The sequence below is a fragment of the Camelina sativa genome, chromosome 19 (genome assembly GCF_030686135.1).
Source record: "Camelina sativa cultivar CO46 ecotype springtype chromosome 19, ASM3068613v1".
NCBI lineage: Eukaryota > Viridiplantae > Streptophyta > Magnoliopsida > Brassicales > Brassicaceae > Camelina > Camelina sativa.
In genome coordinates this window covers 22,668,772-22,686,797 of record NC_141898.1, presented here as the reverse complement: position 1 = coordinate 22,686,797, position 18,026 = coordinate 22,668,772, and the positions used below count along the sequence as shown (strand labels likewise).

Below are 18,026 nucleotides of genomic sequence, written 5' to 3'. Positions count from 1 at the left end.
AAAAATTATGTTGCATAGAGAATTTTAATTTACTTAATACAAAAAATGTTATGGTAAATATTACAAAAAACCAAACAAACAACCATTGGATTATCGATCCAACCACTAATTCTCAAGCATGAAGTATGAGTTTTTGTGGATTTTTGACACCATGATAATTACAAAGGCCCTGTTCGTTTGGTGAACTAGACAAAATATCTGGACACAGTATCAAGACGCAGTATCTGGACACAACATCTAGATGATGTTCGTTTGTGTTATTGGTTCATGTATCCATAAATTGTATCTCGATTCAATTATGTTTGTTTTGTAATTTGTTATCTGTATCTGGAACAATATATGTAAAATACCAAAAAGCCCTTTATTTTATCTTGAATATGTTTTAGTGGTTTAAATTTACTTATGTTTTTTTGCTTATTTATATATTAAATAAATATTTAAAAATGAGATTTTGTGTTTTTGGTAGAAAAACAAAATTTTGCAATTTTGGCGGGAAAACAAGATTTTGCGAGTTTGGCGAGAAAATAAAATTTTACATTTTTTTGCGGAAAAACGTAATTTTGCGGTTTTGGCGGAAAAATAGATTTTGTGATTTTGGCGGAAAAATGAGAGTTTGCGATTTTGGCGGGAAAACATAATTTTGCGGTTTTGGTGGGAAAAAAAGTTTTTGCGAGTTTGGTGGGAAAACGAGATTTAGCAGTTTTGGCGGGAAAACGAGATTTTGCGGTTTTGGCGAGAAAACGAGATTTTGCGGTTTTGGCGGGAAAACGAGATTTTGTGGATTTGGCGGGAAAACGAGATTTTGCGGTTATACCGAGAAAACGAGATTCCGCGAGTTTGGCGGGAAACGTAATTTTGCGGTTTTGACGGGAAACGTAATTTTGCGGTTTTGGCGGAAAAACATAATTTTGCGGTTTTGACGGGAAACGTAACTTTGCGGTTTTGACGGAAAACGTAATTTGCAGTTTTGGCGGGAAAACAAAATTTTGCAGTTTTGGCGGGAAAACTTCTGGTAGGAAAACGAGATTTTGCGGTTTGACGGGAAAAGCGAAATTTCGCGTTTTTGCGGGAAAATGTAATTTTGCTGTTTTGGCGGGAAAACGAGATTTTGCGGTTTTAGAGGAAAATGAGATTTTGCAGGTTGGTAGGTGAAGAATTGGAATTTTAGAGTTGTATGTATATTAGAATTGAAAAAAAATATTTTGTAATTATTTAATTAAAATAGGGGTATTTTGACTTTTACAAATTATGGATGAGTTTACCTCATCCAAACTCTCTACAAAATCTCATCCAGAAATTCAATTTTTTTTGGATGAGTTTTTAAAATGTATCCAGATATTGTATCTAGATGAGTTCCTAATTGTTACTAAACGAACAACAATAAGCATTTACATCTAGATATTGCATCTGGTTCACCAAACGAACATGACCAAAGACGTTACTCGGGATCTAAGTCTCTCTTGTTCGACAGCATTAGCCTCACAAAACCCCAATTTGAATCTGCCTCTTTTTTTGCTAATTCTTCTTCTTTTATCAATATAGTTCTCCCTTGATGCAGGTTTTTTTTTGCGTTTATTATGTTCCTCATCAGCAGAAAATCTTTAATCTAAATAGATGAAAACTTATTTGACCTAAATCTGTGATAGTTAACTTGTCACTAATATATGACTGATGAACCTATCTATCACTACTACTAAAACAACTTTACCAGCATATCACTATTGCAACCTAAGATAAGCTTACCATCATGTTTACCTCATAACTTTACTAGTGTGAGCCATTAAATTTACTTAACCAAGATCTAATTGTCGTATGTGATTACTCATTTCTTATATCTATTATCACTTTATCAGAAAAGACAAATTAATATAAGCTTTTGAGCTTTTGGATTTATTTGACCAAAATCTAATTGTTGTATTGATTAATCACTTCATGGTTTATATCTATTATCACTTTATCAAAAAAACATATTAGATATGAGGATTGGTTTAGTTGGTTTACTATGGTTATCTTAACCACTATGTATTTACTAATTAGAGTAGTAAGATATTTGTATATAACTTTGTGTACAGATTCATTGGTGGATAATGAATAAGAATATAACAAACTTTTCTCAATGTTTTCCTCTCTTTCTCTCTGATATGGTATCAGAGCTTAGAAGCTCAAATCTCCATTGATTCCGATCTGGTTCTTCGTTTTTGAGCTCTGATCATCTCGTTTTATCATGGTTGCAGCTCGCGTCATACAAAAACCCACTCGATCGAAGTCAGGCACAAGTTCCACCGCTAGGAAGAACCGATGTTGATGATTCTCCTCCGAACTCTCCTCCGATTGCTAGATCTAAAGCTTCCGGAGCTTCGCGGGCCATCATCTCATCAGGATCTCCCGATCCAGCTCCTTCTCCGTTCTCTATGCATAGCGCTGACCATCCAGGTTTGATTCTCGTTGCTATTCGCTTAGATGGTACAAACTATGAGGATTGGGATGCTGCTATGCGTATTGCGTTAGATTCTAAAAGGAAACTAGGTTTTATTGATGGTAGCTTACCTCGTCCTGATGAATCGGACCCAAGCTTCCCTCTATGGTCTTGTTGCAACAGCATGGTTAAATCATGGTTGTTGAACTCTGTATCACCTGATATCTATCGGAGCATTTTGCGAATGAAAGATGCTACTGATATCTGGCGTGATCTATACAGTCGTTTTCACATGAGTAATTTGCCTAGGACGTTGAACATCACTCAAGAGATACAAGATCTCCGTCAAGGTTCTATGTCTCTGATGGCATATTACACAAAGTTGAAGACATTGTGGAGTACTTTGGAGACTACAGAAGAAATTGATGAACCATGTACTTGTGGTAAAGCTGATCGTCTGCAACAGAAGGCAGAGAGAGCTAAAATAGTCAAGTTTCTTGCTGGATTAAATGAGTCTTATGCCATCATTCAGAGACAAATCATTATGAAGAAGGTTCTCCCAAGTTTGGCAGAAGTCTATAAGATTCTTGATCAAGATGATAGTCAGAAAGGATTCTCCAACTTGAATGTTGTTCCTTCTGCTTTCCAAGTTTCAGAAATGGATCCCTCTGGACTTGATCCTACTGTCTGCTATGTTCAAAATGGTCCTCACAAAGGCAGACCAATATGTTCTTTCTGTAATAGGGTTGGTCACATTGCAGAACAGTGCTACAAGAAGCATGGCTTTCCACCAGGTTTTGTTTCAAAGAACAAGAATGCTAACAAACCTGTTATACCACAGCCTGTAGCAGCACAAGTGACTTTGGCTAATCCTAATCCACCTTCAGTCAAGTCTCATTCAGACTCTCCTACTATGGAAAGCATGATTGGAAATCTCAGCAAGGATCAACTCCAACAATTCATTGCTTTATTCAGTTCACAGTTGCAGACTCAGGGCATTCAAGGATCTAATGAAGCTAGTTCCTCTTCCAACCCTGAGTACACTGGTATTGATTTTTCACCCTCTACCTACTGTTTTATTGGTATCTTGACTGTAGCTAAAACCACGGTTACACCTAAGACATGGGTGATAGACTCTGGGGCTACTCATCATGTCTCTCATGATAAAAGCTTATTTTCGGATATGAACACTTCTATCGTGAGTTACGTGAATTTGCAAACAGGCTCAACAGTCAAGATTAGTGGAGTTCGTTCAGTTAGGATTAACAGTTACATTACCCTTCAGAATGTGTTGTTTATCTCGGAATTTTGCCTGAACCTCATCAGTATCAGTTCCCTTGGTTTGCGAGTTATATTTGATCCCTGTTCTTGTGAAATCCAGGATCTTACCAAGGAATTGACAATTGGAAAGGGTAGAAGGGTGGCGAATCTCTATGTATTGGACGATGAAGATTTGGAAGTCTCAGTCAATGCAGTAATAGACGTCCGTATGTGGCATAGAAGATTAGGGCATCCTGCTTTCAGTAGATTGGATGTTATCTCTCAGTCTTTAGGCACTACTAGACATAAGAATAAAGGCATAGCTTATTGCCATATTTGTCACCTTGCAAAACAGAGAAAACTGTCTTACCCTTCTCCAAATAACATTTGTGATTCAAACTTTGAGTTATTACATATTGATATTTGGGGCCCTTTCTCAGTTGATATTCTTGAAGGATTTAGATATTTTCTGACTATTGTGGATAATCATTCAAGAGCAACCTGGGTATATTTGCTAAGAAATAAATCAGAAGTTCTTACAGTCTTTCCTGGGTTTATTAAAATGGTTGAGAACCAGTACAATGTCAGAGTTAAAGCTGTTAGATCAGATAATGCACCAGAATTGAATTTCACAAGTTTCTATCATGAAAAGGGGATTCAGGCTTTCCATTCTTGTCCCGAAACACCATAACAGAACTCAGTGGTTGAACGAAAGCACCAGAACATTCTCAATGTGGCTCATGGACTTGAACCTTCCTTTGCAATTTTGGGGTGATTCTATATTGACTGAAGTGTTTCTCATCAATAGAACACCTTCTCAGCTTCTCTTAAACAAGACACCATATGAAGTTCTTACTGGACAGCCTCCTGTTTATGATCAATTGAAGACCTTCGGTTGCCTATGCTATGGTTCTACTTCACCAAAACAGAGAACCAAATTCATGCATCGGTCTAAAGCTTGTTTGTTTTTGGGTTATCCTGCAGGTTATAATGGATACAAACTCATGGACTTGGAACCTAATAAAATTTTCATCTCCAGGAATGTTATTTTCCATGAAGAAGTGTTTCCCATGAATACAGAACCAGAGAATGATACATCTTTGAAGTTCTTCACACACTCTGATTCTGTGCCTTCAGGTAATTTAACCCCTATTTCCTCTGTTCCTCCTCCAGTTCCTCATAATTCTTCTCCTCAAATTTCTTCTCCTACACAAATTTCTGATCATTCACCACAAATCTCTAAGAGGACAAAGAAAGTTCCTACTCATTTACAGGACTATCATTGTTATTCTCTCGATTCAAATATTCAATATCCTATTTCGATTCTCTTTCTTATTCAAACATTTCACCTTCTCATCTCTCTTATATCAATCATATCACCAATATTCCTATTCCCACAACTTATGTTGAGGCACAGGAATCAAAAGAGTGGTGTGGAGCGGTTGATACAGAGATTGGTGCAATGGAGGCAACGAATACATGGATGGTTACTTCTTTGCCTCCGGGTAAGAAAGCTGTAGGATGCAAATGGGTTTTTACATTAAAGTTTTTGGCAGATGGTAGTCTTGAACGATATAAGGCAAGATTGGTGGCCAAGGGTTTTACTCAGAAGGAGGGGTTAGACTATACAGAAACATTCTCCCCGGTTGCTAAAATGGTTACAATAAAATTGTTACTCAAGGTCTCTGCTTCAAAGAAATGGTTTCTCACACAGCTTGATGTATCAAATGTGTTTCTTAATGGAGAATTGGAAGAAGAAATTTATATGAAACTGCCTGAAGAATATGCAGAAAGAAAAGGTATCACTCTCCCTAAGAATGCCGTTTGTAAGCTCCTTAAATCGATCTATGGACTTAAACAGGCATCTAGGCAGTGGTATAATGTTTTTCTTCTTCATTATTGGCTCTTGGATTCATGAAAGGACATGGTGATCAGACTTTGTTTGTCAAACCAATTGGAAGAGATGATTTTGTTGCAGTTTTGGTGTATGTTGATGATATTGTCATTGCTAGTACATCAGAGATTGAGGCTACTAAGCTGACAGCGGCTTTGAAGCAATTGTTCAAGTTAAGGGATTTGGGTCTGTTGAAGTACTTCTTAGGCTTGGAGATTGCTCGAAACTCGACTGGCATCTCTTTATGTCAGCGCAAGTATGCACTAGAGCTGTTGTCTCACACTGGTATGTTGGGTTGTAAGCCTTCTCCTTTGCCAATGATTCCTAATCTGCAGATATATAAGGAACAAGGAGAATTGCTTGAAGATAAAGCACAATATCGACGGATTGTTGGGAAATTGATGTATCTGACCATCACTCGGCCAGATATCACCTTTGCAGTTAACAAATTATGTCAGTATTCTTCAGCACCTCGTACTCCTCATTTGGCAGCTGTTTATCAAGTCTTGGGATACATTAAAGGTACTGTTGGTCAGGGACTTTTCTACTCTGCTAGTGCTGATCTCACTTTGAAAGGGTTTGCTGATTCAGATTATGGAGGTTGCTTGGATAGTAGACGCTCTACTACCGGTTTTACGATGTTTATTGGTGATTCTCTAATCTCTTGGCGTTCAAAGAAACAACCCACTGTATCTCGTTCTTCTGCAGAGGCTGAGTATCGTGCTCTTGCTTTAGCTTCTTGCGAGAACTTCGGGATTTACGTGTCTATACGGCTGTTGTTCCTATTTTGTTCTCTGATAGTACCGCCACTGTATACATTGCCATTAATCCTGTTTTTCATGAACGGACGAAGCACATCGAAATAGACTGTCATACAGTCCAGGATCGCTTGGATGCTGGTCTTCTGAAACTTCTCCATGTCGACACAAAAGATCAGGTGGCTGACATTCTGACTAAACCACTGCTTTCTCCTCAGTTCGAACATTTGAAGTCCAAGATGAGCATTCAAAACATTTTTCAGTGCACATCTTGAGGGGGGTATTAGATATGAGGATTGGTTTAGTTGGTTTACTATGGTTATCTTAACCATTATGTATTTACTAATTAGAGTAGTAAAATATTTGTATATAATTCTGTGTACAGATTCATTGGTGGATAATGAATAAGAATATAACAAACTTTTCTCAATGTTTTCCTCTCTCTCTGATAAAACACAAATCTATATAAGTTTTTAGATTTATTTGATCAAAATCTACCTATTGCATTGATTGGTCACTTCATATCTTATATCTATTATCATGTATTAAATTGAGTGAACCAAATATAGAGAATGAAATGCGGGGATGCAATAAACAGTAAAAACATGAAATAAGGTCATCGATGATCTACATAGGACAGGTAAGGTCTTAGTTACTCGAACATAAGGTCTACTGTCTACATAAGGTCTTAGTTACTCGAACAATGGACACACTCGAACAAAGGACAGGAGAAAATATAAAATAGTGTATTTATTTTTTAAAATAATTTATAAGTAAAATAAAATGGATTTGGGCCTTAGACCCATAAAGAGGGTTTTAGACTGAATCTGGCAAGTTGGCAAGTAAAAAACTATAGAGAGAGTTAGCGACCACCTCACAAGCTTCGTCTTCTTCAGAGAGCTTTTTGCCCTAGATAGCGAGCGGGAGATTCCAGATTGAGAGCAGCTTCGAGTTTCCCTCACCTCGCCGTTTCTCTTTGCGTCTTCGAGTTTCGTTACCAGAGGAGGTAAGGTGAACTGATTCACCAAATTTTCTTTTCAATTTCAACCCTAGAATCCCATCGTATCCTGAAATTTCTTCTTCTCGTAACAGTATCGATATGATAAACCTAGTGGTAGATATGAATTAGGTTTTAGAATCGATTTAGACACTTTCCGTTTCAGTAATTTTTCCTTTGGGACTGATGTCTTTGAGGTTGTCCTGATTCTTCTTTAATTTGTAGGTTTTGGGCATTGTGGGTGAGAGTGATCTGGTGTTGAAGTTATTTGACTAATTCTAAGATGGACTTTGATGAGTATGAGTACCTAGAGAAGACTGTTGAGAATCCCCTCCTGGAGAATGAAGTTGGGAATGGTGGTGATGAGAAAGCCAAATCTGAAGTGAAAGAGCGGAGGAGAAGCTCGAGGCACAGGAGTGATGAGAAGAGGGATGAAGATGAGGATGGTCGGCGTTCTAAGCGGTCGAGATCTCGCCACCGTTCACGTTCTAGAGACAGAGAGAGGGATAGGCATAGAAGTAGCCGGGAGCACAGGGACAAGGATAGGGATAGAGATCACGAAAAGAGTAGAGATAAAGAAGAAAGAAACGGGAAAGAGAGGGAGAGGGACAAAGACAGGGATCGTGACAGTAAAGGGCGTGACCATGAGAAAGATAGGGAGAGAGATCGTTCACGGCGGAGTAGAAGTCGATCTGAGAGACGTCGGAGTCAGGAAAGAGAGAAGAGCCAGGAAGTAGAACCTAAGGAAAGAGAGACCAAGGACCGGGATAGAGATCGCAGGTGCTCCTTCTATCTCTTTTCTTTATTTGGATCTTGTTCTCGTGAATGCTTACTGCATTTAATCAGTTTACCTCTCTGCTATAACTGGTTCATACTTACTTAGAGGTACACATCCGAGTCGGTGATCGTCTTTAGACTCCACTTGTTGCCAGCTAGTTCGCATTTTAGAATCTGATTCTTAAATTTATGTACCGTGTTTAGTTGCTGCTTTGCCATTCAATCTTCTTACCGTAGAGTTCTTCATGGTAATTTTAGCTTAGTATTGGGATGTTGTGACCAAAATTGAGGATATGGGCTCCTAGTGCTTCCCATCTTCTTGATTTGACAACTAAATAAGGAAATCAAATCTCTTATACTTTTTGGGTAATGATACAAAAACTTTGATGTGAGCTATAAGTGTTAACAGGTTCATACTAATGCTATTAGGTCCATTGGTATTGACTTCTGTACAACTTGATGGGGCTCGTTCCGTTTAAGTTTATCATTGTAATAGAAGGTAAAATGTTTTGGTTAGACTTCAGGTTGGTCCCGTGCTAAATTTAAAATGAAAGAAGATCTAAGTTTTAATTTATGAGCTTATTGTTCATCCGTTGTTGACTTCACATAGTTCCCTGCAGGCCCATCTCGTGCTTCACATGTGTACGCTATCGGAGAAAAGTTTATCTGTTTTGAATTGTCATAATATTAACATATTGCAAAATACCAGAAGATGGCTTCTGATATGTTGTCACTGGCATATTCAAAAGATGTTGTGACATCTTGTAAAATATGGATGAAATCGTTTCTGATATCAAATTAAACAAGCTTACATGTTTTTTATTATGCAGACGCAAAAAGGAGGATAAGGTAGAGCCTGAGGCTGATCCTGAAAGAGACCAGAGAACAGTTTTTGCCTATCAGGTATGCCTGTTGTTACAGCTATTTTCCTTTAAGCATTTATAACTTGATCAATAATTGATATTTTTTGTGTACAACAGATTGCTTTGAGGGCAACTGAAAGGGATGTTTATGAGTTCTTTTCCAGAGCTGGAAAGGTTTGTCCACTACTCTGCGGTTTAATGTCGCCATATAAATGTTGTTCTGGTTGGTTCTATTGAATAGATTTAAACACATTGTCTCCTTAATATGGTTTTAGGTACGGGATGTACGGATAATTATGGATCGAATTTCCAGGCGTTCGAGGGGAATCGGGTGAGTTTGGAACTCTTTAACTCTCTGAGGCTTATGTGGCTACTGGCTATAACAAGTTCTTTTTATGCTTAAGAATTCTTCAGCTGTAAATAACTGCTGAGCACATAAATTGTGAAAATGCTATGATGTATCTTGTTTTAGTACTGTTTGCTGGATTCTGAGTTGATCCTGCTTGCAGGTATGTGGAATTTTATGATACAATGTCTGTCCCTATGGCTATTGCTCTATCTGGACAACCTCTCCTTGGTCAGCCTGTTATGGTAAAACCTTCTGAAGCTGAGAAGAATCTTGTTCAGTCAACAACTGCTGCTGGAGCAGGGGGGATGTTGGGCCCCTACTCTGGGGGAGCTAGACGTCTTTATGTTGGTAACCTCCACATTAACATGTCAGAAGATGATCTGCGAAAGGTAAACTCTTACTTTGCCTGGCAACTGCTCTATGTTTAATATAGAGGAAGTGTTATTTGTATGAATGTCAGAAAACCGTAAGAACAGAGTTATTCCTGTAATGTACAAATCATATGCCTATTGAGCTTTGAGGATCATAGACCTCTTTTGTAATTGCTCATTTTCTGATCATAGTTTGCGTTCATAATGCTTTCTTTTTGGCATTCCTAGGTTTTTGAACCATTTGGGAGTGTGGAGCTGGTGCAAGTACCTCGTGATGAAACTGGCCTCTGCAAAGGATTTGGTTTTGTTCAGGTAGGTAGAGTCAGTGTGAGTCTTGATTACGCTTTTGGGCTACTGTAGCTTTTTGATTAACAGAATTCTTTTCTATTTCTAAACCTTCAAGTTCGCCCGCCTGGAGGATGCTAGAAACGCACTGAATCTAAATGGGCAGTTGGAGATTGTAGGTCGTGCAATCAAGGTAGTGGTTGAACCTTTTTTTTTTTTTTTTTTTTTTTAGTTTTCAACTGATATCAGTAGTATTAAGGTGGTTGAACTTTCTGGACGGATTCTTTCTGTGGTAAATTCATGATATAATTCCTGAACAGAAATTCGTGTTCTTTGTGCTTAGTGATGGTTCATTATTAAATTGTATGAAGGCAAATTCTATGAGTAGTGTGACACCTGTATGTGAATTATTTTGGCTGAGCACTTTGGGCATTTTATATCTGTTGATAATGTAGTTTGATGTTTCATTAGGTGTCAGCTGTAACTGATCAAACTGAAGTTCCAGATGCTGGACAGACGCAAGCCACTGGTGATTTGGATGATGACGATGGAGGAGGCCTGGTTAGTAGTTGCCTTAATCTCGCTAGCATAACCTCCAAAAGTGGATATATTTCATGGATCTTTAGGGAGAACTCAAGTTGCCTGTTTCGCATAATAGATATAGTTACTGCGTGTAGGATTTGGTATAGATAAAATATGAACATGAGTTTAATCAACTTTAACAAAAGGGTGTTAATAGACAATTTTAGTACTTGATCTGGTTCTCTATAAAAGTAAATAGCTACTATGTGTAAGATCCATGGTGGAGTAAAAGAATTTGGAGTTATCTTTCCAACACTGTCAGTAAATGCATTTGTTCTTGTAGTCTTACCTGGTTGCTTATTCTGCAGTCTCTGAATGCACAATCGCGGGCGCTTCTCATGCAAAAGCTCGATCGTAGTGGAACTGCATCAAGGTTTCCCTATTTCCTGTTTCTCGGTTTTTGTAGTTTGTGTCATTCATTTATATTCCACTAAATCTCCAACCTTCTCTGCAGCACTGGCCTTACTACAGCTGCATCTATTCACGGTGGAGTTTCTACAATCTCTCCACTGGCAAATCCTGCTGTTGCTGGACTAGTAGGGGCCGGCATTATTCCCGGTGTAAATATACCAGCTGCGATCGACCCAGTTGGTGTCCCCAGCGAATGTCTGCTACTTAAAAACATGTTTGATCCATCCACAGAGGTTAGTGATCTGCTTAATATTTTTGTTTTGCTTAACAATTCGTACCTCAAGTTAAATCTTGTTTACACTTGTATCTGTTTGGCAGACTGAACCTCATTTTGACGAGGATATTAAAGAAGATGTTAAAGAAGAATGCTCCAAATTCGGAGAACTGAATCATATCTATGTTGACAAGTGAGTGAGCTTTTTAGGATATTGTAACTTTTCTCACTCTGGAAAAGAGTAGACTGAACTCTGACTTTGAAACTCTGTTGCTAAAACAGGTACAGCATTGGTTTTGTCTACCTGAGATTTGAGAATGTGAAAGCGGCCATGGGTGCACAACATGCTCTCCATGGGAGATGGTTTGCCGGAAAGATGATTACTGCCACTTACATGGTATCCAAAAAAAAAAGCCATGACTTGTCTTTGTCTCACTTTCTTCAAACTGTTTTCGTTTTCATCATCTACTTACGAATCTTGCTTCTTTCTGTCTCCTTTATTTTAACAGACTACAGAGGCTTACGAAGCCAAATTCCCCGAGAGTAAGGTCGATTAAATGGTGCCGAGACAAAGTTTTTAATATGGTTTAAAGCATAAATGAAGATAACAATCTGCGGTGGTGAAGTTTGCTGTCCTTAAGGGTTATTACAAATCCAGTCTTGTGTCCAATTTATGTTTGTCTTTTTACCCGCTTCTTGTATTTTTAAGTCTCGGACTCTCGGTAGTGTTATGTGTGACGGTAATTTTGACACCTTTTTAAAAGTTTAAATTCAGTATTTGTATTATGCGAACATGGTTTTAAATTTATAAGAATGTTTCGACTTTCTATTTGGCTTAGCAATCAAAAAGCAAGTTGCCCGTCATCTTTGCCGAACGGGTCTTATATATTATTCAGCTTTTTTAATTATCTGAATTTATAAAAATTGTTTATTCTTCTTCCCTAATCGTAAATTTTGAAGTCAGATGACAAATATATTATGTAAATTCTTAACCTGAAGTATTTAAACTAGCTCTTGGAAACAACAAATTCAGTACTTTTCTATTTTCTGATTTAGGAAAATAGTTTAGGAATTCCATTTTCTTATTTACTTATCCTAGAGTGTTTTACTTTACGTTATATTATTTCCTTATATCTTTTACTTTACGTTTTACATTATAAATTAAGGTTAGGTTTGGTTGTGAAAACATAGGATTTTAATCTCTTTGGCCCCAACATCTCTATTTTCATTCTAATTAGCCCCCTTAAATATTATTTTGATTTAGATAATTAGTAAAAGATTAATACATTTAGATCTTTTGACATATTTACAGACCCAACTTTATTTCGGATATAGAACCATATCAATTTCGGGTATCCATATTAATTTCGGATCTTAATCCTTAAATCCTTGGATCTAAAGAAAAAAACTCAATTTTTTTTTCTTTTCGTCTTCTTCTTCTCCGACTCAAGTCGACAGACACAGAAGAAGTTCAATTTCGTTTCTTCTTTTTTTCTTCTTCTACTCTCTTCTATCGATACTCTTTCCTTTTCTTCTTTTTTCGTTCGTCCGTCTCTCTCAATCACCTTCCTTCTTCTCTTTGGAGAAATCTGCCGTGAGAAATCAAAATTTGCCGTTTGTTTCTTCTCATTTGTCAGTCATTGTAAGCCATTCTCTTTGTTTCTTTCTTTTGATCCCTCTTTTCGATTTATTGTTGGGTTTAGCTTTCTAAATTATGTGAAAAAAATTTGAATTTTGTGAGTTCTAAGTTTGGGATAGTGAAATAATTTCGTGAAAAACACATTTTATTTCTTATAATTATGTAGATAGATAATAAGATTATGTGAGATTGTGTGAGTTTAAGTTTGTGTTTATGTTTGGATTGTGTGAGTTTGTGTTTGTGTCTGGATTGTGTGAGTTTATCTCTTTGCTTTAGATAATGAGATTGCTTTTGATGTTTGATATTGAATTTGTTGTTGCAGGTACCAATCCCAATGGTTAAAACCAGAGGAGGAGGATCTAATGCAAGATGAAGTGAAAGCTCACCCTCTATTCCAAAGAAGGAGAATCTGTGGTTGAGATGAATGAAGGAACAAGAAAGAGAATAGAAAAGAAGGAGAAGAAGGAGCATTTGTGGTTGAGATGGAAGAAAAAACAGGAGAAAGTGAGGCAGCTGGTGGTGTGATTGTGACAATCTCAAACTCATGTGGCTGCTAATGGGATGCCCAATAGACGAAAGTTCAAGGAGTGTGTAAATTTAGTGGATGAAGTATTTTGGTACAACTGAGTAAATCTAAGTGCAACTATGTCTTAGAAGAAATAGTTATCTCATTTGAAAATTATTTTGGTACAACTGAGTAAATCTAAGTACAACTGTGTATTTTGTGTTTAAAATTTTGTGCCATCAAAAGACCACATTGTGACATCTGGCGCCGTCAAAGAACTGACATGTGTAAAATTAATTTTTTTTCCCAGCAAAAAGTCATATAGTTGTTCAGTTGTACACAGTTGCACAAAAATGAACATAGTTGTTCTTTTTTCTAAAAACCACAAAAATTAATTGTTCTTTACTCTAAATCAAAAAAATTTAGTTGTATTTATGATATTACGTAATCATAATACATTTACTATGTTATCTTGTATTTAAATGTTTGAAACCACCAGTATTTCTTGATTTTCATAATTTGTGGTTGTTATATACAAAGTAACTTTAAAAGACTAAGGTTGTTTATGTAAGAATTTGGATTTTTATGATTTAGATTTGTTTTTTACATGTGAAGTAGATCTATATGTTAAAATTTTGTGGTTGTTATATACAGTAATCTTAAATGACTAAGTTTTTATAGTTTGGTTCTAAGTTTTCTAATTTAATAAAATTCTGCAAATTAAGCAAGGCAATATAATATAGTTGTACCAGTTGTATTTAGTTGCACCAAGACAAAACAACTCAAATTTGTACAAATACCACAATGACATTAACTAGAGTTGTACCTGTTAAAACTTAGTTGTATTAAACATAAACACTATAATTTCTAAAATTTATCATAATGAAAAGCAATCAAAAATATAATTTGGTATTCCCTTATAGTTCGGGAATGAAAAAGGGAAAGTAACTAACTCTCAAATTTTTCATAGCCTCATCTACCATTCCTACTGCATATCTTCTCAACCAACTTAGCATATGATACATCAGTAGTGATGTCTTCATAAGAAAAGAATACACTTCCTTATCTTCTCTTGAAATATATCATATACTTTCTCTGATACTTGAATAGTATCCATCATAAAGAAAGCGTACGACTGAAGTATTTTTAGTGTCAACTGCAAAAGAAAGAGAAAGAAAACGGTCTCTAATTTTACATTTTTTTGTAGCAGTCCATAAATATAGTTGTACTCATTTGTCTCAGTTGCACCAAATTTTTGTATGAGTAGTTTTTTACATAGTTGTATCCAATGGTCCCAGTTGTCTCATATATGTAATTCCCAAAATTTTCTATAAACCTCGCATTTTTTTCTGGTTTAATGAGAGAGGAGAGAGAATGTTTATTATTTGGTTATTTTTTTTAATTTAAATTTATAGTATAACTAGATTAGGACCCGCACGATGTGCGGGTTTAGAGTTTTTAAAATAAAATTTAAATTTAAAAAAGAATATAAAATAAATATTTTTAGTTAGTAAAAACTATCTATAAAAGTAGATAGATACACCGAGGTGTCCAATGTGATATTTGGACTATCTATAAAAGTAGATAGATACACCAAGGTGTCCAATGTGATATTTGGTGTAAAAGGTGCGACTCTGTGGTTTGGACTATTAATCACCTTTTCTTTGAATGTCCTTGCTCGTGTAAAGTTTGGGATTTATCTCCGACTCTGGTCTCATCAGAGGATTTTTTATATGAGTCGGTGTACTCGATTTTGGATTTTGTTTTCTGGAGGGAGGCATCTTAATAGGGTGATCCTGATCAACTTCTTCAATTACCAAGGATTTTATGGACAATCTAGAGGGTCATAAATAAAAAAGTTTTTCAAGGTTTAGAGATCGAGGCGAATGATATAATTGTTCAGGCTTTAGATGATAAGTTAGTCTGGGAAGAGGCGCTCTCTTTTACGGTGGTCATGTCAGCTCCATCTCCATCTTCGGATCTCCAAGTTTCTTTACCTCGTTGTCAGATTGATGGTTCTTGGAAAGCAACCAATGTGCATTCAGGATTGGGCTGGTGGTGTTGCGTTGGTGAGGAGCGAACCTTGTTGTTGGGGGCTAAATGTCTAAGATGGAGCTCATCCCCATGCATTCAGAGTTAGAAGCGTTGTTGTGGGCCATGGAGCGGATACGTGTGCAGGGATCGCTTGTCAATATTTCGAGACGGATTGTGCTGAGTTACTCACTCTGGTGCAGTCCCCTGAAGATTGGTTATTCTTCTACAACATGCTCGATGAGTTTAACTCGCTGGAGTCCTTTCCACTATTCTCTATCTCTTGGATTCCGCGTGCGTCAAATGCGAAGGCGGATTGTCTTGCCCGTGTTTCACGTTCTCTTATCTCTGAAGTGTCTTTTGTAAACTCATTCCTTTCGGCTTGGGCAGCTAACCGAGGAATTTACTTTTAATTTATTGTTTGGTTGAAAAAAAAGTAAATAGATATACTTTAGTTAAAGAAAATAGTTGTAGATGAGTTCAAAGTTATTCAAATAAAATTAAATTTAACAAATAATATATATTTAGTTCTTTTCGTAAGTAAAAACAATGTATAAAAGTAAAGAGATAAACTTTTGCTATAATACACTAATGTATATCCATTTATAAATCTACTATCTACATTACCACTAAAAGTGTATTTGTACACACAAATATATTTTACTGTTAAAATAAACTCTTTAGTCTCTACTACTACCAACAAATTGTTTTTTGAACACATTAAATAACCTATTATATGTCTCTTCACTTTAACATTTTTATAGTTACAAAAATGTATATGTTAATCTCACATACTCTTATCTTATATATTAAAATACCAGTTTTTTTGAATAAATAATTTGATTGGTGAAAAAATATAAGACGATCTATTTTTATTTTATTTTATTTTACTTCAACAATCTCTTTCTTTATGTAAAGGTGATTCAATGAGTAATTAATTGTATAATTTTCACAATCATATTTTTTTTATCTTATATAAAAAGTAATCTTTTTTTCTTGTAAAATTAGCAACTTAAAATTAAAATAAGTAAACAATTTTATAATTTTGATTTTATGATATATATATATATATAATTTCCTTATAATTATCTTTTCTAAACAAAATTAGATTTTTTTCTCTATTTTACTTTTATATAAAACATTTTTATGGTAGATTTTGAAATTTTATATTTTTATTTTTATAATTATAATAAATTTAAAATTGACATGTGTTAATATATGAATGATACAATTTACACATGTCACGATCTTGTTAATGAATAATTTTGTCATCAAGCTTTATATAATAAGATATAAGAAGGGTATAATAGGATTTAATAATATTGAAAAGAAAAGGGATAGAGAGAATAAGTGGGTATTTTTCAAATTAGATTTAAACGAAAAGGGGCTAGAGAGATTAAAATCCGAAAACATATCCATCCAAGCTAGAGAGAGGTTATTATCTGGTTAGAACGAGGTTGGGGAGTTCTAGAGAGAGGTTTTCTACTATCATACACAACAAAGGCTTTGGTTTTGCAGTTCACTTTTCATTCTAACAGAGTTTGTGTGGAAAAGCTTTTGGACAAGACAGAACATCTTTGTTCCGAGTTGGTGTGAAGATTATCTAGACTAGCTTTTCATCATAACTTGTGCTTGGCTTTTGAGATGGGGCATGACCTTTGTACAGCAACACATGGTACGGTTGAGTACTCGCGAGTTGTTGATTCAATGGCAAGTGTCTCTATATGTGATCCAACTGTAAATATCCCCAGCGAATGTATTCTGCTCAAAATCATGTTTGATCCATCCACAGAGGTTAGTCATGCATCTACTAAACGTTTTCCTTGTTTCTTTAACAGTTCCTATCTCAGACTAATTCTTCTTTATACTTATGTATCTGTTTGGTGCAGACTGATCCCTATTTTGACGTTGATGTTAGAGAGGATGTTATAGAAGAATGTTCCAACTTCGGACGAATGAAGCATATCTATGTTGACACGTAAGTGACCGCTTAAGGATATTGTATTTTTTTTCTCACTCTCGGAAAGAGTATATATAGATTGATCTCTGAATTTTTGAATGTCTCTCTTTGGAAAACAGGAACAGCGCCGGTTTGGTCTACTTGAGATTTGTAAAGGTACAAGCAGCCATGGGTGCACAACGTGCTCTTCATGGAAGATGGTTTGGTGGAAGGATGATGACAGCAACTTACATGGTATATTATCGGCTTTTCATTATATATACTAAACAGGAATCTTCAAAACTGTTAGTTGATTTCATTATATATTACTAACACGAATCTTCTTCTTCCTTTGTTTTTCACAGACTCCAGAGGCTTACGAGGCTAAATTCCCCGAGAGTAAATAGCGAGCTTCCGTCACTAAGGTTTAAAGAGTCGTATGTTCGAAGCCTAAGACAGAATTTTAAAGTAGAGCATCAATGAAGATCAAATTTGCTATGTTAATGCTTTTTTTCTTTACTAGCTTTTTGTATTTTTAGTTACTTTCTTGAAGACTCAAACTATTTTTAGATTTCATAAAAGAATGCTATAACTTTTTGTAAGTGTAGTTGTCGCATCGATGGAAACTGTAATCATTTGGCCTAGAAATCAAGATTCAAGAGCAAGTTAACTTATCTTTGTAACATTCGTAGTAGAACAGAACAGGTCTATCAAATCAATCAATGATTTGAAACT

The 18,026-nt window shown here is 35.9% G+C and overlaps 2 protein-coding genes across 11 annotated transcripts; both read left to right on the top strand.

Moving 5' to 3' along the window:
- The first annotated feature begins 7,126 nt into the window (after nt 1-7,126).
- On the top strand, nt 7,127-12,006 carry LOC104766997 (uncharacterized). 10 transcript variants are annotated; one of them, XM_087502859.1, is made up of 16 exons: nt 7,152-7,334; nt 7,551-8,105; nt 8,532-8,601; nt 8,723-8,744; nt 8,933-9,005; nt 9,083-9,139; nt 9,241-9,296; nt 9,475-9,703; nt 9,914-9,997; nt 10,089-10,163; nt 10,442-10,531; nt 10,861-10,925; nt 11,007-11,196; nt 11,282-11,370; nt 11,460-11,574; nt 11,687-12,006. In XM_087502859.1, exons 3-16 carry the CDS (start codon nt 8,562-8,564, stop codon nt 11,732-11,734), a joined length of 1,233 nt encoding a protein of 410 aa, XP_087358985.1. In that variant the 5' UTR covers nt 7,152-7,334; nt 7,551-8,105; nt 8,532-8,561; the 3' UTR covers nt 11,735-12,006. The 10 variants fall into 10 exon arrangements, with proteins under 10 accessions (XP_019097026.1, XP_087358984.1, XP_087358985.1 ...); XM_087502860.1 differs by having other exon boundaries at nt 7,161-7,339; XM_087502861.1 differs by lacking the exon at nt 8,532-8,601 and having other exon boundaries at nt 7,169-7,334.
- A 4,655-nt stretch (nt 12,007-16,661) lies between these two features.
- LOC147920857 (uncharacterized) lies at nt 16,662-17,961 on the top strand. The gene is made up of 4 exons (XM_087502868.1): nt 16,662-17,146; nt 17,242-17,330; nt 17,432-17,546; nt 17,657-17,961. The coding sequence occupies exons 1-4, from the start codon at nt 16,997-16,999 to the stop codon at nt 17,696-17,698; spliced, it is 396 nt and encodes a 131-aa protein (XP_087358994.1). The 5' UTR covers nt 16,662-16,996; the 3' UTR covers nt 17,699-17,961.
- Nucleotides 17,962-18,026: the final 65 nt, after the last annotated feature.